Source organism: Sebastes umbrosus, chromosome 7 (genome assembly GCF_015220745.1).
Source record: "Sebastes umbrosus isolate fSebUmb1 chromosome 7, fSebUmb1.pri, whole genome shotgun sequence".
NCBI lineage: Eukaryota > Metazoa > Chordata > Actinopteri > Perciformes > Sebastidae > Sebastes > Sebastes umbrosus.
This window is the reverse complement of record NC_051275.1, coordinates 18,863,031-18,888,555: the sequence shown is the minus strand read 5'-3', so window position 1 is coordinate 18,888,555 and position 25,525 is coordinate 18,863,031. Positions and strand designations below refer to the sequence as shown.

The 25,525-nt window shown below is 40.8% G+C and overlaps 1 protein-coding gene across 1 annotated transcript in view; it reads right to left on the bottom strand.

The window, feature by feature from the left end:
- Positions 1–23,332, bottom strand: part of cbl (Cbl proto-oncogene, E3 ubiquitin protein ligase) — a 41,660-nt gene extending 18,328 nt beyond the window's left edge. Inside the window, exons 1-3 of the mRNA XM_037775216.1 lie at positions 23,186–23,332; positions 16,892–17,139; positions 566–712 (exon numbers count right to left, since the gene is read on the bottom strand). Of these exons, the coding sequence (XP_037631144.1) occupies positions 566–712; positions 16,892–17,139; positions 23,186–23,332 (542 nt within the window). The remainder of the gene's footprint in view (positions 1–565; positions 713–16,891; positions 17,140–23,185) is intronic.
- Between the last annotated feature and the right edge of the window lie 2,193 nt (positions 23,333–25,525).

Genomic DNA, 25,525 nt, shown 5'->3' with positions numbered 1-25,525 from the left:
GAGGGTCTTAATGTGGTCATAAATGCTAACCTGAGGCGATCTTTTAAAAGAGACAGCTACCAGATATGCAAACAGATTCATTTCAATGCTTTTAGGCCAACATTTGCAAAATACAGTACTGTTTCCAAATGTTCCTGTGTTTGTTGCGGTTCCTCCTGAAGATGAACGATATATAAACCACAGAGCTATTTGATAAATGGGTAAATTATGTTATTGCTTAATATTGGGAAAACCCCAGCCGTTTAAAATGTTCTTGTAGTTCCACTTGGCAGGATTATTTTTGTATGACTACACTCGCTTAAAATCTGATTTAGCTGTGTGCACTTGGGGCTTGATGAATTCAAATGTGTGTGATCATATAGAACATGAAGAGCGAGAGCAAGGAGACTGAAACTAATGCTCTCAAATGTCACTTATAGACTCCCTTAATGTGGTAACTTCTCATTAAACTCATTCCTTTGGGAACACCCTGTAAGGGACCCCATGGGGTTCCAGGATGCCAGTATGAAAACACTGGGGTAATATAATATTTAATGTGTAAAAACTAATATAGAATCGTGCTCACTTGTCCCCGAAGGCACGCCTCCAGAACTCTGCAGCGTCTGCCTTGGTGATGCGGAAGTTGTCACCCTGAAACAGACCATTGGGGAAGATGGCCTTCAGCTCAGCCAGCATGTGGCTGAAGATCAACGACAGTTTGGTGAGGTTCCTCCTGTGGAAATCAGAAGTAAAAGGGGAGGGTGTGAGATTTCACACCTTTATCATTGCACTGGTCGCGGCGTCATCAGCACATACAACAGCTTCGAGAAATGCAGAGCAACAGTAGTAATATATAAGCGTTACGTGTTGATTTTAATCACAGAATACACTGTGTGTATCTCTCTGAAATGACTTGTGATTGGCCAGAGTCTCCCGTCATGGGTTAGCTTTTCTAAAGCCTGAAAAAAGAGCCATGAGGAGGTGCAGAAGTCTAATTTCCTCTCAGAGCACTTGAATTACAATATGCTGAAAGGTTATTATGGAATTTTTGCCCAATGATGCCAAAAACATTCTGCCTATTGCAGTCTTAAGCTTGCAAATACAGGGGAAAGTGACAACACAATGAGTTCTGCCAGCATTGGTTAGTTTACATGATGATGAGGAAGAAGCAACATTTTCTGTTGTAGATGAAATACTGACAAAACTTAAGTAAAAATAGAAAATATATTCAAATGTGTATCAAACATGTAATTTCCCCAGTCAACTATAAATAGTAACCTGTTTAGCATTCTGGTTGGTTTGCAAAACATGCAGTGATGCGATGCGCCTGACAATTATGCAAAAATCTACTTCCTAAAACTTCTTATTTATTATTTATATTTCGATTTTTTACTTTTGCACTTGCTTTCCAAAACATATCAAACTGAAACAGGTGACAGTTAGAACTCTTGACTTCCAAATCAGAAAACAGTTTATTTGCCAATAAATACACCCACATGATCCCCTCATATTAGTTGTGTTTGATGAAGATAAGTGAAGCTAAATCTGCAGAAGGAACACATCAGCAAATAGAAACGTTGAATGCTCTCTTCTCTCTCTCTCTTTGTGCATGCAGATTTCTGACTACATCCCTCTTCTCTTATTTGTTTGCTTGCTTCTTCCTCTAGTGGGCAACTAGTCTTGACACTAGTATCATCTAACTGTCAGGGTTGATGACAGTTCTCTGATATATCACTTTACTCGCGCTCCATTGGTAGCTTTGAGAAGTATTCAACTGTGTCTGTGTGTAGGATTGTGTGTTGCTATCCACGCGGCTGTCAACTAGCTTGTCTGAACTGTTGACCATCACCATAAATTGAGGTTTCCTGATATGTGATATGTAATGGTTTACTTAAAAGCGGATAAAACAAAAAACAGTTGAGAAAAATGCATGTAGATCTGCTGCCACTATTGTTGGGTAAAATAATGGCTGGTGGTAGATCTAGATCTTCTGGATGATATTAGCTTAGCCTTGCTGTGGGCAATTGTTGCACATTTTCAACGTGCAAGTGATTGGGTTTCATACTTGTTACACTGGTTAATTTCCCAGAAAAGGAAATCGCGTGACAAGCTTGACAGCAACACTAAATTTGTTTTTACTTGTTTTTCCACAAGGCAAACTCAGTGACTCTTCAATTTAGTTCTGACACACGTGAGGAGGCCACGTGAATACTTAGCCTTACCTCTCACAGAAAACATGAGATTGGAATGTAAACTGTACACTTCCATAAGAATAATAAAGTTAACGTTTCTAAAAATATGCAGTAAGACGGATGGTATTAAGAAATAATGACATTTTACACATGGCCAGGTTTCTGCTTGGTGTTTTCTCCCACTGAGAATTACCCTTAGCTGTTTACAGAAATAGTCACAGGTCCGGGGAGACGACACAGCAGTGTTCACAGACACACATATATATGATCGCAGAGTGACTGAGATGTAGCGGCCAGGACATCCTAGTATACAGCTCTGATTCCAGTTGCAAAAGTCTGGTCGACAAGCACAGGAGGAGAGGAAAGGACTGAAGAGTAGGAGAGGGAAAAGTAGAAGGATGACACGAAGGAAGATGAGGAGAAGAGTATAGCTGAGGAAGACAAAAATCAGAGGGAATGATACAAAAAAAAGGAGACTAAATAGGAAACGAGAGAACGAAGCCACGCAATGTCACCATACCCCTGCACCCCATCGCAGCGTTATGCTGAGAAAGACATGATTTATGAGGCAGCACAGAGGGAGATTGTGCTTGGCTGTCGGGCAGGGTGAATTGACATGCACAAGAGAGACAGCAATGAAAGCGTGGCTACACTGCAGCTGCCCTACACTACACTACGCACCCTATGAGTGGAGCGAGGGGGGGGGAGTGGAAAGAGTGAATGAGGAAGGAGGACAGTGACTGAAGATGGATGAATAAGATTAGTGTACGTTGAGAACCTGCCAAAATAGACTAGCGCTTGTTAGGGTGATAGTTTACCTCGGAGGGGAGCAGACAAGAATCTGAAAGAGAAAATGCAAACGCTCGCAAACTGCAATAAAAGCGTTGTATTTATACCCTCTCAGCAGTAAATGATCCTCAAACAGTGAACACTCCTGTAGCTGGATGTCTAATCTTTTGAACAGCTTTGCCTACTTGAAATACAGCAAAAGACTTGAAGCCAGATGCAGGGACTGTGTGTCTTTGAAGTCAGGGCTACCCTCATCAGTGATGCAATGTGGAAAATGAGACCTTCAACTACTTTTGGCTCTTTCCCTGAGGTTCTCGTGCAGCTGTATCTGTGAACATCGTCCCTTTCCAGCGTCATCACAGAGCGTTTGTGACACGGCATGCCTGTGTGTTTTCTTCAGCAGCTATCATCTCAGCAGGGGGTCGTCCTCTGTTTCATCTGCTTCCTAGCCCTACTGGCCTACTGAACCTTAAAGCTGCAGGCTCATCCATTCTCCTGTCAACCTCTCTCTGCCCTGTGCTTTTATCCAAGTTACAACAACCCCCCCTCCTGCTCTACTTTCATCTACAAGCTACTCATATGAAGACAGGTACCCTCTCTCTCTCAAGTTTATACGTGGAATTAATATCTCCTCACTGAAAGCTTTCATTTTCCACATCTGAGCTAGTTTACAGGTTTTATGAATCCACTTATCCACTCCCCTCATCTCTGAACTGAAACATTCATGGAGCCTACTTGAAACTTCAAGCTACTACTCTTCAAAACCCACCATTACATTTCATTTCTAATTCACCCGCAAATGTCAATGATATGTTTGAAGATACTCCCTTGGGGGTCATAATTTCTTTGGGCACAACATGCACTGAAATTTTGTGATCTGAAGAGGCAAAAGCTTGGCTGAATTTTACATGTATTCAACAGATCGAAGGTCTTCCCTTTGAGGTTCGTCTAAAAATTTGTATGGGCTTGTAGGAGTAGTGGAGCTGCCAAGATTAACAGAGCAAAACATCAATCTGTGAGCTGCTGTTTAGCTAGCTAGCCACTAACGGCATGAGCAGTGGCTTCTAAAAAAGCCTTTCCGTCTACCCTGTGTTCCAGCAAAAGTTTTTACAAAATTATTTTAACATGTATCAGTGCTGTGAGATTTTTTAAACACAAACCAAAACTGTAATTAGGGCCGCAACTAACCATTATTTTCATTATTGATTAATCTGCAGATTCTCGAGCAATTGTTTGAAGTGCAAAATGTCAAAAAATTGTGAAAACATGTCCATCACAATGTCTCAGAGCCCAGGATGACATCTTCAAATGTCTTGTTTTGTCCAACCAACAGCCCAAAGCCCAGAAGTATTCAGTTTACAAGCATGTAAAACAGAAAAAAACAGCAAATCATCATAATTAGGGCTGTTGCAATAACCGCAGTATTGCAATAACCGCAGTATTGCAATACCGCGCGCTATTGACAAGTGCTGAACAACAATAATGGAGGAGAAATTAATATACATAGACCGGCGGGCGTCCCTACGTGCTTCAGCCTTCAATTCATCAAGTACTTCATCTTCTGACGACATTTTTTACCAGATGCGAACAAAGCGGCTCAGCTGAAAAAAAAAAAATGCTTCGCCTTATTGCCCTTCTGTGTTCTGCATATAAACAGTAAACAAGTATTTAATCAGTTTTAAAACTGTCATATGTGCCATTTAAAAAGCAACAATATGCCCAATAGTAGCCTAACAATAAACCTTATTTATGTAGCACTAAAATCAGGATAAATGAAGTAATTTGCAAACAATAAAAAGGCAATAATACCGCATATCGTGCTGTTGAGCCAATCATTATCCCCGCAGGGGAAATTCCTTCACCATGACAGCCCTAATCACCATGGAAAAGTGGGAACTAGTGAATGATTCCTGTAAAATGCCTAAAACGCTTAACAGGAAATTTTATTTTCATGTAGGACACCATTGCTCCTAATAAGAAGCTGATAGAGAAAATGGGTTTTCTTTGAAAGCAAGAAAAAAACAAACTGATTTGACACATGCAGGAGTAGCTGTTTAGGCAATAGACAGAAAGTCAAGCAACCATACTTGTAAAAGCATAAGAAGCTTCATGTGAAGTGGCATACGCAATCCCCAATCACACGACATGTGCACTTCAGTACATGTTAGAACAATGTTCGGGGGTCACAGGCCTCGGAAAACGCTGCCAAACAGTTTGATATCCACCAGTCTAGGCTTCTTCTACACACAACATATACACACAGTGAGTTCACTTAGACTCGGTGTAACAGCAAACAACCATATCGTATGTGTGACTCTGCCCATATCGTATGTGTGACTCTGCCCATATCGTATGTGTGACTCTGCCCATATCGTATGTGTGACTCTGCCCATATCGTATGTGCGACTCTGCCCATATCGTATGTGCGACTCTGCCCATATCGTATGTGCGACTCTGCCCATATCGTATGTGCGACTCTGTCCATATCGTATGTGTGACTCTGCCCATATCGTATGTGTGACTCTGTCCATATCGTTTGTGTGACTCTGTCCATATCGTTTGTGTGACTCTGTCCATATCGTATGTGCGACTCAAGAGACGGAGAGACTGAATGTGAAAGTGAACATTGGTCTGCCTGGCATCAAGCTCACAGGGTGGCACAGCTGTCCCTGGCACGAGATTTGCACAGTGAATGAGACTTTGTTGTGTCTTTTTGTCTGTATGATAGAGAGGGCTTTGCCAAAGGCAGGCTGAATAATATTTTGAAAATCTAAGCAAGATAGCCTACAGGTTTAAATCTAATGTCATACGTAGCAGGACAAGCCAATATCTGTTTTAGCATCTCTCCGTCTCTCTCAGACCGTGTCCCTCTTCGTCCTACAATACCAGCCCTGTACTGTGTGTGTGTGTGTGTGTGTGTGTGTGTACTGGGCAGTAGCCAGTGCTCCTACAACTGTTGCTGCTCTTTAAGCTGCTCTGCCAACACGGACAATGCAGAGTCAGTGGGCGACAGCCGAACAGAGAATGGTTTGCTGACCTACTCTGGATTGTCATATGTCTATAGTGTTTTCTTTTTCCGTCTCTCACTCATTCTTAACCACAACCGCGGCAACAAGCCAAACCCTTTTTTCTGAACACTAGTTTTTTTGTCCACCATCCCCCTCATGCTATAGATTGACCTCTGACCTTGCAGCTGGCTGCTCCCTTCCTGTTTCCTGCTGGATGTGATAAAGTAGCGCAGCTAGCCAGCCAGCTCCGCACTGCGCTAATACACCGCAGCACAGCAAGCAAGGGTCAACCTTACAGAATGAGAGCCTGTCTGGATTGGCAGAGTCACAAGTAGCTGTAATATCATCATGCAGCTGTATTATCTTTTCTGCTCAAGGCAAAAAAGGGAAATGCAGATCAAACACGAACTGAGCCCTGCGACAAAGCTACCAAAAGTTATTTTCAACAATTCATAAAATGAACTAAGCTAGATCAGGATTAAGTACATTTACAGACCAGCAAAATACCGAACCATGTTCATAATGCTTTTGGATCACTAAGGCCCTATCCGTTTTAATGTAATCTGACAATTTTTAGGAAGTCACTGTGCAATAAATTGCACAACATGTCTGCACAACTCTGTTTACGAGTCTATCAACATGATGTCTTCAAAAAAATGTTTAGAGCTGCGACAATTAATCTATTAGTTGTCAACTGTTAAATTAATTGGCAACTATTTTGATAATCAATTAAGCGGTTTGAGTATTTTTTTAAGAAAACAAAAGTCGAAAATTCTCTGATTCCAGCTTCTTAAATGTGAATATTTTCTGGTTTCTTTACTCTTCTATGACAGTAAACTGAATATCTTTGAGTTGTGGACAAAACAAGACATTTGACAACGTCATCTTGGGCTTTGGGAAACATTGATCGTCATTTTTCACCATTTTATAGACCAATGGAACAATGATCAATGAACAGCTAATCGATTAATTGAGAAAAAAATCGAGCGATTAATCGACAATGAAAATAAACGTTAGTTGCAGCCCTAACATTTTACTAACGCTTTTTTGTCAGTGGATCAGTATTATATATTGCAGATAGGAAAGGTAAGAGACGAAACAGTCAAAGTACTCTGATTAGATCAAGAGGAGCATGTGAAAGGGCATTTAGTACAGGTAACATGATGCGACTTCCAACACATCAGTACAGTTTTTACTGTGCTGGTCCAGTCATATGCAAAGCATTCACACTGTGCCAGCCATCACATGCTATGAGCACAGTAGCTCATAGTATGCTACAGCACAGTTCTTCCAACTGAATGGAAATATTGAATATGATGCACATTATGAAGATAAAACATAATCTACCAGTATTTCACCCCAAGGCAAATTAATTCCGAATCCTCTCGTTCAGTTTAAGAAATTATTGAGTGTTGGGAATCGTTTAAGAAACAATCAAACAAAAAAAAACTTTAAAATAGTCCTTAAATTACCATGAAATGTCCTATCACTACCGTGTCAAGAAGAACAAGACTTGATCAAACCGAGTATATGGCTGGACCGTGTATGGTCAGTCTGTGAATTTGTGGTTAAAGTGTTATACAAATAATCAGTGGTCATGTCTATGTTAAATCCAGCGGTACTTGTCCACCAGGTCCAGCGAGGACGTTACAGGACGCGCTGCTCCACTCAACTGGCTCTTCAAGTGGTGACGTACCCTAGCATGGAATGCACCCGATTGGTCTCTGCTTTTCTGCTTGATGTTTCAAACAGGAAACAACATGGCGGCCTGCTCGTAAACTTTATGTTATTCCGTCTAAACAATCCAACAAAATCTACTTCTGAAAACATTTTAAGCGCATGGCTCATTTGCATAACGGACTGTTCACGCCTTTTCATTCTGAAAGAGCAATGGCCGATGAGGAAAGTCCAACACTCGGCCAACCAATCGTGTAACTTCATCACTTGCTCAGTCACTCACTCATTGACAGACTTGCATTTGTTTGGCCCTCCGCAAATCAAGCCAAAAAGAAAGAATAACTTGGTGAAGCTCAGCTCAAACCCATCCTACTGGATCCCAAGATCATGCCCTTTTCGGTGTCTGTCAGATCACATTTAGGTGCACGTATTCTTGATGATCCGTTAGCAATGAAGCATGAGAAATTAAGTTGCAGTTGCATTCACGGTTTATAACGTGACACATATACAAAGGGAAAGGAGCATCTGCTTCGTTGGGCCAGGGTTAATACTATTTTGGACACTGAATATAATAATGTGATGAATGCTTACACAAAAAATATAGGCAGAGATTGAAAATAAATGTAGTTACTGTACTGGGAAACACAGTGGATTAAGTGTTTGAAATTCTGGTTTACCGTTTTGCTCTAGTCATCACTTTATAAATTTAACTCTCCGGAACTGGCTTCAATCCAGATCTCCATCAGGAAACAGCCATGACGACAACACACACACACACACACACACACACACTACACAGCACTTAAGCAATGACCCAGACACACTTAACTGCTTCCTTACACAAACTCTTGATTAAAATACTCTACACTCATGCAACATCCAGACCAACTTCTCCAAATGTGCCTTTTTACTTTAATCTATTCAATCTTTAAAAGCTCTTACCTTTCTAGTCAATTAGACACGTTTAAACTCAGATTATTGTGAAGGAGGAAATAAAGAAAAAACAACAGAAAACAACACTGTTTTATCTTAATCCTCTCTACACAGTCGACTAGCCATATCTCAGTGCATATCTGAGCTCATTTATCTGTGTGTGTGCATAAACAGCAAGTGCTTGTTGTATCCTGCGGGGCAGAGAAGCTAGTGGGTTACATCATGCTAATCACCATAATCTAATAATGTGAGGACTACATGAGTCGACTGCTCACTGATACTGCAGTGACATAAATAACCACGATGCTCTGCTATTTATGTGTGTATGCGTATATCTGCACATAGAGCCCCAAGCTAGGCAAATGTAATTGAAGCTGAAACACCCGCAACGTCTGAAGAGTGAAAGGTGTTTTTTCCATTGCCAGCACTGACAGCCGTTTGGCTGCTAGGCTAACTGCTAAAAGCTTCCCTTTACTTTACTCCCAAGTCCATCACAACCAACTAGCACTCCCTGCTGTGGCAGCACAGAGAGAGGCATTACGTTTTCCCCCTTAATTTATCTTAGTTTGTACAGAAGAACCAGAAAAGGCACCACATCCAGTGTGATTCATATCTAATAGTGAATGCAGAGAAAAGCAGTGGTGTGAAACAGCATTGTGGCTGTCTTCGGTATGAGGATACGCTACAGTAAATCACCGTGAGAATGAGACAATGCAGCTAAAGTTCAGTTCTAAACTGACGTCAACAAGTCAACCTGTGCTAAAAGAGGCAAAAGATTTCAGAGTATTATTACTCATGTCTTTACTGGTAAAAGAGCACAAATAAAAAACAGATAAGTGACTTACTAAGAAAGAGTTATTTAGAAAAACTGAGTGTTTCACTTCCGTGGGAAACAACACATTAACTATTCTCCTATTATCACCTGCAAGACCTTTTATTTAGACAGTTTGATAGCAGGGGACACAGTCTGTGGGGAAATAGAGAGTTCAGGTAAAATTTAGGGAAACAGCAGAGAAACACATGCAGCAGACCACTCTCAGAACACAATCCTAAAAACTTAACAAATATACTGTAACATAAACCTGCCCATATGAAACAAGTCAATTTTCGACAACTTTAAACTTTAATATCAAACATTTTAAAATGATTTTTAAGTTGGAGTAGCTACATCCTCAAACTAAACGTAGCCCAGCAGCTACTGATTAAACAGGAATGAATGATATCCATGCAAACTTTCTCCTGTAATCAATTTGATCTGACATCATTGGCATACACTGCTGCATTTCCTCATGTCTCCAATACTACAAACACAGACCTTTCCGACAGTATCATAGCTGCAGTGATAAGATGGATTTTCAGATAGTCAAAGTCGAGAGCTGTGCTCTCAGAGACAGACCTTTGTTTCATATGGAGGTCAGGTACGTTTACAGAAAACAGGAAGTCATATTTTAGGACGGGGCTCTCCTAGTGAACCAAAATAGTAATGGGTGCATATGACATTTGCAAATACCAGAGGTACTGTACCATACAATGTCATGTTGTTCTCTGTCCACAAAGACTTGACTACAGAAATCAGTGATGAAACAGGAGCACTTTACTGTAAACAGCTGCAGAATGAATTTCATGCTCTGATCTTTTTGTCTAGGATTTACGGCATTAGCGAGATGTGACCCGAGCAACAAATTAAATAAACTTTTAGAAGTATATCCAAAACATAAATGTACAGACAGCCAGGTGCTGTGACAAGTAGCAACAGCAGCCAGTAACTGTGTGGTGGCATTAGACACAACATTGCCAAAAACACGTGTCCCAACCTACGGAAAGAAAGGCCTCAAGTGTGAGCGTTTAACCACCACCACTACGTTTCAGACAAAGACACTAACACAGTTCTTTGGTACTGGGGCGTAAAACACACCCAGCGTTCATCTTAGAAATGAGTGTTTTTATTGTGCACTCAAATCTCTTCAACTTCGCACTTATGCACATTACAAACAGCAGTGACAACTAAAACAATTACGAAACAACTGAATGTTGTCATGATGAGTAAAGAGAAATGGATCCAACTCATTGTTGAGTTATTGGCTCTTCATGGCACCTGCCACTGAAGCCTGAACAGTTAGGGATGCACAATGACATTAGCATGACGTCGGTATCGGCAGATGAAGGCCTTTAAAATGAAATATCGGCATCAGCCTGAAATTAATATTTCCTCCGATAGGACAGGCCGATATGTAAGGATGGGTACCGAAACACCCCAGGGCTAAATTACGAAGACCGTAGTATCGATAAGCTCCGACGTTACCGGTTCTTTTATCGGTACTTCTCAATGTTTTGGTGTAATTTAGTCGCGCTGCAGCATCTCCTCTGCTCTCTGTGTCAAGGCTGAGCTCCTCCACATGCATAAACACACACAGATTACTCGAGTTGATGAAAACTACGTTCGTTACTCTACCTACTCGTAACTACCGTTACTGACTGATGTCTGTGTTCTTCATTCTTTAGAAACTTCACTCAGTATTGCGATGTCAGAGTCAGAGATATTATTTATTTTATTGACATTTTAGATTTGTTTCCAGTGAGATATTGAGTTTATATAGTGACTTTGCTGTTGTAGACATTACTGTTTCTGCTGTAGATATGTTACAAAAAAATAACTATGGCATGTTTTACATGTAACCAAAGTTGAAATAGTTTTCCTATTTATCTCAGTGAATGTGTACATTTTGACAAACATTATATTTTATGTCTGCATCTGCCAGTGGGCTGTCACGATAACTGTAGGCATAATTATATGTCAATTCCACTACAGGAGAGACTTGATCTCTGCAATTAGGTGAAAAATATATGCGTATATCAGCAATCGGCCAAAATCCAATATTGTGCATCCCTACGAACAGTAGTTCAGCTGTAGGGAAGAATGAATGAGTAGAAGCCTGAGGAAGTTGTTCCTACCGACTATTGTCGTAATATCACTGAAGCATGTCTGGAATGCATGTTTCTATTGTGCAAAAGATTGGATCTATATGCTGTCAGTAAAGAAAGGTAGGGATGATGGAAGCAAGTAAAGAAAAAGGGATGGCAGTGAAGTTCAGGGTTAAAAGATGTGTGGATTAAACTGTTAATTAACCTTGTGGCTGCAACTAACCATTATTATTGATTAATAAATCAATTAACTTTTAGCCTTTAAAATGTTTGACAAACCAACGGTCCAAAAGCCAAAAATATTCAGATACATAAGCAAACATTTACAATTGAGAGACAATAACTAGAAAAATGATTAAACAATGAATCAGTACAGTTGCTGACATTGGGACGAGAGAGACAGCATTTTAACCACATTAAGAATCGCTTCTTCAAAACCAAAAAGCCATGATGCCTTTCACTAGCAACAGAATAGGTGTCTAAAGACAACATACAAGACAAATCAGACCATGACAGATATATACACCCATCTACATTATTAGCCTCCAGGTCACATTCTGCAGTGTAGATTGTCCCACGGTGCAGTTGCGTCACCCTGCAGCCTATAAGCCCACGACTTCCTGTGACCAGCTGGAACTATCGACGGTGGTCAGGATGCAATGGCAGCTTAGCCCAGGAAGACGATCAAACAGACTCTCACAGTGAGGTCAAAGCAGTATCCGGTTAGACCCATAGAGGAGGGGGTTAAAGGGCTTTTCTGAGGACACACCAATCAACCCTTCTACTATATTACTCTGCTCAGGGGCTGTAGAATGTGCAATATTTAACATATAGGTGTGTCCTAAAAAGTCTAAATTGTCTAATTCCAGCATCTTAAATGTGAATATTTGCTGGTTTCTTTACTCCTCTATGACAGTAAACTGAATATCTTTGAGTTGTGGACAAAACAAGACATTTGAGGACTTCATCTTTGGGAATCAAGAAAATAAATCAACAGAATAATCAACAATGAAAACAATCGTTAGTTGCAGATCTAACCGATATCCAGCCAGGCAAAAGAAAAACATTTTTACACTTGGGTGGAGAGTAAGAGAAAATTGTAGATTAAAACCCAACTCATTTCTGTATGGGTCTTTGTCAACTCTGAGGCCAGAAAATGTCTTGGCTGTGCCCTGTGAAAGCAGAAAGGAAGTAAGTGAAGCAAACAAGGAGGAAATGCTGACTGTGTTGTGTTGATTCTGACTGAATATGGGCTGTCAGTATTAATAAAGTCTCGCTCACAGTAGACTCCCTTTCATCCTCAATCTCTTCTACTGCGAACAACATCAAACCCGTTTTCTTTCTCCCCCCCATAATTATGTAAAAACACTGTAAATATACGGCACATCTTACTCACACAACTCAACTTCCACATGAGTCAAAACTTAGCAGACTGTTGCTCGACAAAAAACGGAAAACCCAAGCTTTTACTGCGCCACCTCAACTCTACTACTTCATCTCAAAAGCTAAACAATCTGTGTGGGACATATGGGAGTGGGGGGCTAGATAAATAGAGGCTCTAAATCTCTGGAGAAGACATAGTGGAGAAGTCTGTGAGGCATCACAACACAGCATATCCACCCACGCTCCATTCGGGGCTCTTATGAAACGCTCAGATCCTTCACTCGATTTGAAAAAAGCTATTAAGTCACAGTGGAGTCCCGTGCATTGTCATTTAAGTCAATAACTATCAAGAGCTAATGCTGATTGAAGTCACAGTGGTGGAAATAATAAGTGCTAGTGTTCTCATATTTTAATTAAGGCTGAATTAAAGAACACAGTGAAAGCAGTGTATTATCAAACTTTCTGCATTAAGGCAGTGAGATAATCTTTATCCGAACTGGTCAACTTTTCAGTCTAAGCCATGTGCTGAGCTCAGCTGCAGCCTAACCACACACGAGTCTCTCTAGCGGCTCAACGTCATTGGTTTATTCTATAGCATTCTTAAGTGGGCTGATACCGATTGGTTAGTGTCACTGCCACTGCCTTCTCCACACAGACAATAGCAGTCTTTGTGTGTAATGCCTCGCTACGGTGCGTGTGTGTTTGTGCGCTTCCTCTGCTTTAACCAGGAATTTCTTTCAACGCAGCCTCTTGGTGCAAGGTAGTGATGATGAAAATGAATTTCACAGAAATAGTTAAAATGACTTAAAAAAAAAACATCAACCCCCAGCTCATTGTAAATACAGCTTCCTCTTCTCTCTGGTTGCCTTTTTGTGGGTCTGCAAGATTACTGTCATGCTAGCTGAGAAAGAAGAATCTCACTGAGGAACTGAGCGACAAGATGAGGATGTATCTCGTAGGACTGGCTAGATAAAACTATTACCTAATTTTCTCAGAACAAGAAACACTTCAAACCAGAGACGACAAGTTCGGTTAAAGTGTGAAGAGACTTCCGAGAAGGTAGCTACATTTCTCGCAATTAAATTTCATGGCAATAATTAATGAAAACTATGAAAGGTAAGTTGCAATATGATTTAAAAAGGACTCACTGCCACACAAAACATCCACTTACTAATGAGCTCCTCTCTTCTATCTGTCCATCTACCCACTCAGGTTTCTCACATTACTTCAGGTCAAACCAGCTTTACAGACATGTGAATAACCCCCTAAAGCTTCCTCTCCCTTTACTTAAGCGTGTAGGAATTCAGATGTTTTCTTGCAAAGAGTTAAGATACATTTCCAAGCCATGACATGAGCCTATTAGGACTCATGACAATTTACCTTCTCTACAGAGATAAAGTGAATCACCTCTTAAATCTAGGGCTGTCCTCAACCAAAGAAATTCTTAGACGACTAACACCATACCATTTTGTCAACAGATCTGTCAAACTGCGTTTTTCCACAAAGAATCACACAAAAGCACCACTTTAAATCTTGTGTTTACAAGAGATGTGCTCATAAGTTTCTTAGAAATGAGTCATTCAGCATGAAAAAGGCATAGAAAATGACTTATCAACTAATCTTAGTTGCATTAACATCGATTTATCTAAGGACATGAACTGTCACTTTCAAAGACCAGCTCAAGTCAACAGTAAGGACGTAGTAAGAGTAGAACACGATTGTCTGATCTTAAATTCAACGTGTTGAAAACTGAAATAAAACTGTATTTTTGCATTCTCATAGTTCTGCAGCTCTACTGTAAACTCTGAGAACACGGAAAATATCGACAGCAAGGAGAGTTGCACAGTAAAACAACCCAGTACTACACAAAGCTGTGTGAACTGCTTTTGATATGGTTTAAGGATGTTGTTAAAAACTATATATATTTTATATAAATATAAAATATATATATTTTTTCTATTAACAAACAAAATTTCAGGTCCTTATTTTACGGCTCCCCCACAATGGTTTCTGTCCAACCATTTTCACATCCACTTGGTGTCATTTGCCATGTTTGGTTTAAATGGTTTATGGAAATGCCTTTGCTGAATAAGTTCTGACGGAACAAATATTTAACTCACATGATTGATCAGCTGTTCCTACTGTCTGCATCTTCTCGGATATTCCCATAACATTCCGGACCACATGAATCATGACCAATACCAGCTGACATGAGAGAAAATTAAAACTTGCCCAATTGAAAAAAATTCCGAAAGACCTTTCTCCATTTTTCTCTCGTCGATGGTTAGATGGCCAAGACAATTTGTTTTGTTTCTGGTCCGCTAATTTTACTTCTTCTACTCTGTTTACTGGTGGATTACAGCCATGCAATCTTATAGCGCCAAATTCTGACCAAACTACACCGTAGCCGAGATTATTCGCTCGAAACCAGTTTATGGAAACACAGCTAATCGCATTTCTTTTTTGCAACATAAAGTTTGGTAAAAATTAATTTGACAATTGAATGAAAACACGGCTATTGTGAGACTGACCAATCCTGCCATGAAGACAGCAGTTAAATGGTAAAAGGAATTGCATTTATATAGTGCCTTTCTAGTCTTCTTACCACTCAAAGCACTTTTACACTACATGTCAACATTCCACTGCCATACCCTGATGACAGAGGCTGCCATGCAAGGTGCCAAACTGCTCATCAGGATCTAATCTAAATGCTCATTCACACACTGATGGCACAGCCTCCGGGAGCCATTTAGGGTTCAGTATCTCGCCCAATGACACTTTGACATGGAGACTGAAGAAGCAAGGGATCGATCCACCAATCTTCTGATTAGTGGACGACCCGCTTTACCCCCTAAAACACAGCCGCCTCACAACAGCCAGACATAACAAGACGTCTGGACAACACAAAGAGTTGTCTTTTGCAAGTCATCTTTTCCACTGCCAGTAAGAGAAGCCCCCGCCCCAGAGGCAGCTCTCTGGAGAAAACCCAGTATTTGATACTAGCCCATGTATATAAACACTCCCTAAAGAAACCTAATGAGGGCTATCTTACTAATTCATTACATACTGTACATAATGTCTGTTACAGCTGTGTCTGACAGCTTTTGCACGAAGCATACAGTAAACCCAAAAAGCATCTGTAGTGATACAAGCAAGGAAGTAAAACAGCTCCATCCAGCAGCTAGTCTGCATCCCAGAGAGCTTCCTCATTAACACAACAATAACTGTGTGCTTTTAAGAAGCTCCATTTTGCTTCAAAGTCTTCTGTGGTATCTTTTTTCTTCAAAAGAATGCGTTTTCTCATTTTTTATTTTTTTTTTTAAAACAAGGGAAACGAGAAGAATGTCTCATTAATTACACTTCCACAAGTCCCTCAACACATAAAAGCCGGACAACTGCTTATTTCTAAAACACTTGTGTGTCTGCTTTCAGAGGGGCAGAGACAGATTACTGACTGTAAAGGGAAAGAAAGAGATAAGAGACAAAGGCACTGTGCGATTTCAAAAAAGAAAGCATTACGGTAAGACAGCTACACGTAGAGAAAATGTTCAAGGAGATGGTAGAGATAGCGAGGCACAAAGACAAAGTGACAGGCAGGCAGCTGTAGATTAAGCGCCATTCTGACCACAGATGCTCACATGCTCCAACCACAACACCTCTCTCCTCTTGTTTTGAAACATCTTGAGCTACAACCACCCTGGGGGCTGAGGATCGGTGCGATTGTTCGCTGTGTGCCTGCTCAGTCATAATTATTCACACTGAATGAATGAATTTGAGGTGTGTGAGGTTGTCGTGATACAGCAGCTATCAGACAAGATTTCACACCTCAAATTCCCTCGTTTCAGATGGGTTCATTAGAGAAAGTCAACACAATGGCTCAGCAACACGGTTCAATAAGAGAGCAAAGAAAACATATGGACTGGAGCCTGTCACACCATTCCCCCTCTAGAATCACATCTACTTGATTAATATGAATCTAGCTGCCATGTTTGTATCCACTTTACTCACCTGGGTTGTGAGTTCTCCTCGTACATGCGTTCCTTGCCCTCCTTAAACAAGCTGATGGTCTGCTTGGTCTTCTTGGTTAGGTTCTCCATGAAGACCCGGAAGTACTCGTTGTCCCCCAGAGTCTCCATTTTGCCCTCGTAGCGAGACAAGATGGTGCGCAGGTGCTGGTAGGTGTCTGGCAGCAGGTCCAGGATGTAAGGGGGGCTGTTCTTCAGAGCCAATTTGGGGTTTTGGCACAGGCGCACCACCTGCAGAAAAAGGGAGGATGTGAGGGGGAAGACAAGATAAAAGTTAGAGACAAGAAGTTGGTGCATGAGGTAAGGTAGATGAGAGAAAAACGAGACAGAAGATCTGTTTGAAAGACGGCGGTAAGAGAGAGGTGAAAGGGGTGTAACAGGGTAAGAATATCTGATAACGCCACTGTGCATTTTCACTCTGTACATCAGTAAGACATTATTTATATCATATAGACAGTTTCTGTATTAGAGCACTTATCTTTAGTGCAGAATATTGTCAGTGAGCCCAGATAGAAGACATGCAGAACGGAAAATGCCAACAAAGTCAAAGACTGAGAGAAAGCCCCTTAAAAGCCCTGTCAGAGAGTATGGCAAGTCTACACATTATATGAGGAATATACTGAGTATCATGGGTTTAACCACTGTCTACTTTCTCTTGTATCTACACAAAAAAGCTGAAGTTGGAATAGGACAAAGGCCTATCTGCATTTATCCATGGACAGTTTCTTTTCTCATTGTGAAGCTCATTATTCTTATTCATTTACCATACAGATGTCCTTTTGTAGACATGCACAGCAATGCTTGTTTCTTACTATGTGGCTACCATATCAATAATCATAGGTCACAAACAGTCTGATTCTCCATTTTCTTCAGCGTGTTTAGAGAAGCTGTTGATATGTTTACACTTCCTCATTTCAATCTGCAACAGCCTATATACCCACTTCTGCCACAAAAAACAGAAATTCTCTTTACTCAACATTTCAGCATGACTGCCTTGCAAATTTGAACAGCTGAAGCCTGATAAGCTGTGATACTGACTTGTGGATATAAGCTTCAGCTACAGTGACACATCACAAAATAAACTTTTCAAGTATTCAAATGTTTTTTTAAAAGCCTGTTTTTAGGGACACAAAGTCAAACAACTTGACTAACATCAATCATTGACACAACAGAGGGTGGATTCTGTAACGGGTGAGCAGAGAGATAATCTTCTATTAGATGGCTTTATAAAACATGGAAATTTGGACCTCCTTTTCGATGGTTAGTGTACGTGGTTGTTCACTAGACTGCATGAATACAGGTCATATCCTCAGTAATGTTCAACCTTTCCTCACTTATCTCACTGTACTGCTGCACTGTGTCTGAGTCACTTCGTTGACCATTACAAGAGACACTGGCGGGCCGCCTAGAACACCCAGAAACTAAGCTCAGTATGGTTGCCGTCATATTTAGCACTGCATTTAAGTCTAACTTACTTGCGTAATTGCAGAGGCATAAAACTACACTTCTACGACTACAAAATTCAGGGTCTCATGTCCTCATTTGAACCTGCGGCGATATACAGAGCTAGGTTGTCGACCGAACAATTGCATGTCAACAACAGGACATGGCTCATTCTTTTGTAGACCAGGCCAGATTATTGTCTACTAATCACATGCAAGTGTTAGAAACAAAGAGGAAAGAAATATGGCAGGGATAACATTATGTCGGTTTGAATTTCCTTGCCTCTTCTTTTTTGGAAGCCATTGGTTTGTCATTATGGGAAAACAAGACTTCAAAAGACTTAGCAGGCCATCCTATAATCAATCAGCTTATAATTGACGTGGGCCTGGAACCACATAGATTTACCAAATATCATCAAGAATCAATAGTAAAACAACTTTCTTTTTAATGCATGAATAAACATATTTATTGTAAACATACTGAAAATCGTTTCTATGCCAAAAACTTGTTTAACCTGTGGGCATTACATGGTAGTAGATTTTCTGCATTTAATTTACATATTTAACTATTCATAAGATTAATCACTTCCTCTAAACTTCATCTTAACCAGCAGCGATTTAATATATAATTATTGGTCATTATTATCATTCCACTTCCACACCTTAGGTGCCTGACTTAAAAAGGGACATCACGTGAATCCACAGCCCAAATGTTTGTAAGTGAACCAGTCAGTTCATCATCACTGTACCGGTAGGATATTTTAAGCAGTAATGATTTCACAATATGCAAAACTGTGGGTGGCCTTCATTGGTGTCTGAGCATTAAGGTCACCTTCCGACTGATACTGAGTGTAATGGATCACAGGTGAAATATTTTATATCATCACGTCCATATCAATAACTTTTGACTCTTCCAGATTTACAGATAGAATTAAAAAAATCCATTAGACATCAAGGACCACCAGGGTGCATAAAGCATTGCTGGGTTAGATACTACCTGATCTAATGGATGCTTTAAGCACCAGGAAATGCAACTACCACAAGACTTTTATTAAGATTAGTCATGGGGATTATCCATATTACATTCAGCATTAGACTGAACAGATAAAACTAGCAAAGCCCTGATGATTTCATCTATTTAAACCATTTCAATTACCAAACTGAGATGCAACTGAAGGAGAATGAAGAGCTTAAAGAGAACTTCAAGTGAACGGTATGTAGCACACTATACATTTTTTTGTATATTCTGTGTATAATTCGCTTGTGGTTGATATCTGAGTGATTTGACAACATGGGCAACTGAACTGAAAGCTAATATGCCTTCAGTATCATTACCCACACTGTGCCCTCATTTCTTTAACCCTTCTCCAGGCCTCCAAACGCAGGAGTTCTACGCTGGTTATATCTGTGACCAGATAAGACTGTTGCCAAGGTTACACCACTAACATTATCATCTACCACGCAAAAACCCGTACACATAACTCAGCCAAACACACGTGCATGCACAAGTACAAGGCCACAATATCTGAGTGCTCTTGTACACGTCAATGTCAATCAAGACTACTGTCTTGAAGTGAAATGTTGACTCCCTCCAAGCTAAACTGCATTCCACTCATCTTTTTCTCTCCCTGTCTCAGTCTCTCCTGGCTGGCACTTCACCAGGCATAGACCTGGTGTATTTTGTACTGTAGATCAAGTTCAAGTCGTTTAAAGGTTAACCAGCATGAGGGATAGTTGGCCCTGGTTTAATTTTTGATAGACTTTAGCTGTAAACAGCCAATTTTCTGTTTCCTTGTTTCTGTAGAGCGCAGAGACTGTTTCTGGAAAACATATTTTGCCCTCTGTCTAGCAATGAGAAAGGACTATTTGTTAATTCTCCCCAAATTTTGGATTTCACAATACAGATAATGTTTTTACAAGAAAGTCTGAAAGTCCTTTCAAAAAAGCCTAACCCCATGGATTGAACCGATGTTTTAGACACAGCAGTGGACGCTGTCTTACTACACTTGTTTAATAACAAAAGACACAAAAACATATGAATGAATCAATGTTACTTTTGTCTACCAGACACTGTGACTGATATGACACGGAGCTGTACTACAGCACAAAATTGACATCATGATATCCATGTTATCTTTGATTAAAATATAATGTTTGGTTAAATGAACTTTGCCAATATTTCCTAGTATGGCTGCTGGTTTCCACATACAGCTTGAGGTTTTCATTGATGAATAGCCAATTAGCCTGAAGCATGCAGCAATGCAACAGCAGAGACAGTAATGCAACACCTAATGGTTAAACTTTTAATGCTTTAAAGTTTAATCTTAAGCTTAAACTTTATGCAGGTAACTAAACTATCAACACACCTTTGATCAGGGCATCACAAATTTAGTGTTTAGCCTTATTCAAAAGCGTAAACACAAGGATTCAATAAATGAGGTTTGTTATGCTGAACACCTTCTCTGAAAAGGGAAATTATGCTTATGCTTTCGATAAAAATTAACTTATTCCTGTGCAGGAGGGGTTTTACGAGAACAACTGCATTATTATTCTGCAGGTGCTGTTCTACAGTAAATGCTGGGCTGTGGTTTTCCTTTAGACCGCGCTGAACAATATTTCCGTTGCTATTTTAAACTATCTGGTGTAGTAAAAATACTTTTGGTGTTTTCAAAAAGGTAAGCTACTCTTTTTTTCACATTGCTGGTGCTGCGCTCAACTCTTCTACTGAGTCAGATGTCAGATGGTAAATTATTCCCATACTGTAAACGGCAAAGGCTAACCTGACTGTGCAGGTGGTTTAAGTGGTGTAAGGTCAGCTGGCCAGTCATCTTGTCTGGACTGCAGACAGACACAAAAACTTTCTAGAAGAGGGAACATTCACTGAGAACAAAAATAAAAGAAAGAATGGGGGTTGCAGCATTTACTTCTGTTTTCTTATTTGTGTTAGGTACAACTGTGGAGAACAGTCCAGCCAGACAATCTACCACAGTGGAGCAAAATAAACTGGAATGTGGTTTCTTAATAATAGCTTTGTAAAAAGGACTTGGTCTCTTAACGTCAGAGCTCTCTACACTAAGGCCTCAAAGAGGAAGAGGAGACACACAAAAGAGTGTCTTGTCTTCCTATTCTCTATAATATTGCTGTGTGAATCTCACAGGAAACTGGGGGTCAAACTGCTACAGACTTTTTTTCCGAGAAGTGAAGCTGTGAAATGAGTCTCCCCTGTGAAAGAGAATAATTGGCCTAGTTAAATGGACACATTTCTTTGTGTCTTTGTGTTAGTTTCAAAGGGCTTACAGACAAGTTGACTGTAGACATTTTCAGCAACAATGTACTGGAGAACTGTTGCTGTTGCTGGCAGTAATATCAGTCACAAATTAGATAAATTAAATTCATGACAACTAGTTTAGTTACCAGATTAGTGGCACAGCACTAGCTTTAACAAGATGTGATAAAAAGAAACCCTTGTTGTGTCTGTGGGCTAACGTTGATTTCAAGCTGCTTTTAAAGTATTTGTCTTTTACAATCCAACAGTTTAAAGGTTAGCAAGATGTGTTAAAGAAACCCTTGTTCTAGTCTGTGGGCTAAACGTTGAATTCAAGCTGCTTTTAAAGTATTTGTCTTTTACAATCCAACAGTTTAAAGGTTACCAAATTAGCTAAATTAAACTCCAGTACAGTATGGCTTTACACCCACTCTTTGTAAAAGACAAAATACTTTAAAAGCAGCTTGAAATCAACGTTAGCCCACACACAGACCAAGGGTTTCTTTAACACATCTTGTTTGCTAGTGCTGTGCCACTAATCTGGTAACTAAGCCAGTTGTCATACCGTGGCAACAACTAGCTTTGTTTGAGTGCTATGGTGTATTGTTGTAAACCTTTAAGCATTAACAGAATAAGAAAGAGTGGGTGTAAAGCCATACTGTAGAGTTTAATTTAGCTAATTTTCTAACCTTTAATGTGTTTGTTTGTCTAGCCAACCAGAGTAAAATACATTAAAAGCAGCTTGAAATCCACATTAGCCCACACACAGAACAAGGGTTTCTTTTAACACATCTTGTTAAAGCTAGTGCTGTGCCTCTAATCTGGTAACTAAGCAAGTTGTCATACCTTGGCAACAACTAGCTTTGTTTGAGTGCTATGGTGTATTGTTGTAAACCTTTAAGCATTAACACATAAGAAAGAGTGGATGTAAAGCCATACTGTACTGGAGTTTAATTTAGCTCATTTGCTAACCTTTAAACTGTTGGATTGTAAAAGACTTTAAAAGCAGCTTGAAACCAACCTTTTTTTACACCCACTCTTTCTTCTGTACTAATGCTTAAAGGTTTACAACAATACACCATAGCACTCAAACAAAGCTAGTTGTTGGTATGACAACGAGCTTAGTTACCAGATTAGTGGCACAGCACTAGCAAACAGATGTGTTAAAGAAACCCTTGTTCTGTCCTTAAAGTATTTGTCTTTTACTATGGTTGGCGAGACAAACAAACAATTAAACTCCAGTACAGCAAGGCTTTACAACCACTCTTTCTTATGTGTTAATGCTTAAAGGTTTACCATAGCACTCAAACAAAGCTAGCTACTGACAACTAGTTCAGTTACCAGATTAGTGGCACTAGCTTTAACACGATTTGTTAAAGAAACCTTTGTTCTTCAAGCTGCTTTTAAAGTATTTGTCTTTTACAATCCAACAGTTTAAAGGTTAGCTAACGTGAGCTAACCATCTCAGCTGACTATAGCTAACTCAACGTTAGCAACACCAGAGCTGCCAGATTAGCTTATGATGAGCTAGTTAGCTGCTGTTAGCTAGCATCCCTAGCTAGTTACCAACCTTGTCCATTTGTTTCCAGCATTTCTCCACCGTCTTCTTGTCCACGGCCCCGGGCTGGTGGTGAGAGTGGAGGTGGTGGTTGTGAGGCTGGAAGGCATCCTTCATCATGCCGATGAGACCCCCGCCTTTCTTCAGGTTGCCTGCCATGTTGGGGCTCGGTTGCTAGGGTCGGCCAGAGCGGCAGAGGAGAGGAGGGTTAGGGGGTCAGTCAGGAACCGAACCGCCTGGGACCTGGAGTTAGCTGGACCTGGACCGGGGAGATGGGGATCCGGCACCCCCCGAGTGGCGAATCCGAGCCAGGGTCCGAGGCAGGGAGGGAGGGATGACTATCTATCGGATAAAGACTCCCATCAGTCAACCTAGCATCAGATAAATGTGGCTCCTCTGTGCTGCAGCTAGCTGTCTCTCTCTGCAGGAGACCTGTCTCTGCTGGGGGACACCGTGTCTCTGTGTACAGAAGTCTTGTGTAGTCTCTCTCTCTCTCTTGATGTCGTTCCCCTTTTTTCTTGTCTTCAGCAGCAGCTCTTTTCTCCTGTGCTGTGCTGTGTGTGTCTTGACGGGAAGTTCAGTGGCTGTGTGTGACAGTGTCAGCCTTCCTCCTCCTCTTCCTCTTCCTCCTCTGCGGGCTGACGACAGAGAGCTCTCGGTTACGCTTTAAAAACCACCGAAAGCTTCACTTGAACGGGGTGAATAAATACATGTGGGGTTATTAAACATTTCCCAGTGTTTTTCTCTGTGTTCTCCCCCCGTGACGTGTATGTATGTGCGGCCCTTTTCTTTCCTGTTCGTCCTCTTTACTTCCGTTTGTTCCCCTTCCACGCCTTCTTCCCTGTGCGCGTCCACGAGGAGAGTGAATGTAGTCGGGAGCGCGCCTCTCTGCCTGTACAGCATTCATAAAAAGGTTAAAGGGATGCAGGCTAGTAGTGATGGGAATTCAGGCTCTTTTTAGTGAGCCAGATCATTTGGCTCAGCTCACCAAGAAGCAAGAAGAGTCGGCTCTTTCGGCTGCCCAAACGGCTTTTCATTTTTACCACTTCTGCCTTTTCGCCCTCTGGAACTCTCTCCCTCATGAAAGAAGAAATGCTTCATCCCTGGACACTTTCAAAAAAACACCTCAAACACCACCTGTTCATCAAGGCCTATGATCTCAGCAGACTCTTCCTACACATCACTCTTTTAATTACTTAGCTATAGTTTCTCCTCTGTGTTATTTATTAGTATGATTTTGTGTGCCCCTTTTGTAAAGCGTCCTTGGGTTTCTGAAAGGCGCTATATAGTTCCAATTTATTATTATTATTATTATTATAGTTCAGCCAAATTTAGCGCTGTTTTGACCTTTGATTAGTATTTGTGCACATATATCACTTAAATTATTCAATATAATTATACGAAATCTTATAATTTCCAGAATACCGTAATTTTACATGATGCTTCGTTTCCGACTGTCACTCATCTTGTCTGCTATTCGCGCACCGCACTCTCTTTCTCTCCTCCTCTCCCTCCTGCTCTGTACCATGGATGTATTAAAACTGAACTGGATACAGCGTTGGAGGCGGGGCCCCGGTCATTTCTATGAGAGTTGCTCATTGACGCATGAAGCCTAAATGGCTCGACTTCCGTCTGGAAAAGTACCCGTATCTCGACGGATCTTGGGCAACTGGGACATGCGCAGTAGCGTCCGCTCGGTCATATGACTCGGTCACTGGGTCCCAACGTCACGGTCTGGGTCTCACTCACATGAACGAAGGAAGGGAAATAACTCTGGATTCAGCTATTAGTGCATTTTACAACTTTAAAAACTTCATTTTTTAAATAAGGGCTATTAGAGTGTTCGTATTGGGGAGTTGATTCACCTCAAAAAAATGTATCCGCTGAGTTACAGATGTCAATGTAAGTCTATGGGAAAAAGTATTTTTGGGCCCAATGCATCACTTGACTGACACGGAAGTTGCAATACCGCCGTTTGACCGTTACAAAAGTCCAGCTCGTCGACAGCTTCCTGGGGGCTTCCTCTGTACCTGTAGACCGTCAGTGCGCCGCGTTCCCTTGTCTGTCATCACCTGATTGGTCGCACGGACGTCATTAACACAACATTCAGTCACACTCAGTGCATGGAGTGCCCGTGGCGCTGAAAAAATTGTCCTATCATTCTGCCTTGAATTAAAAAAAAAAAAGACAAAAAAAAAAAGCTCTCGGACAGGAGCCGGCTCTTATCGTTCACCTATAAGAGCCGGCTCAAAGAGCCAACTCGTTCGTGACCCACACATCACTAATACAGGCCTGAATTCCCCCAGCTTGAGCTTTGGTTGCCCCTGACAACAAAGGACGCTTTGACATGTC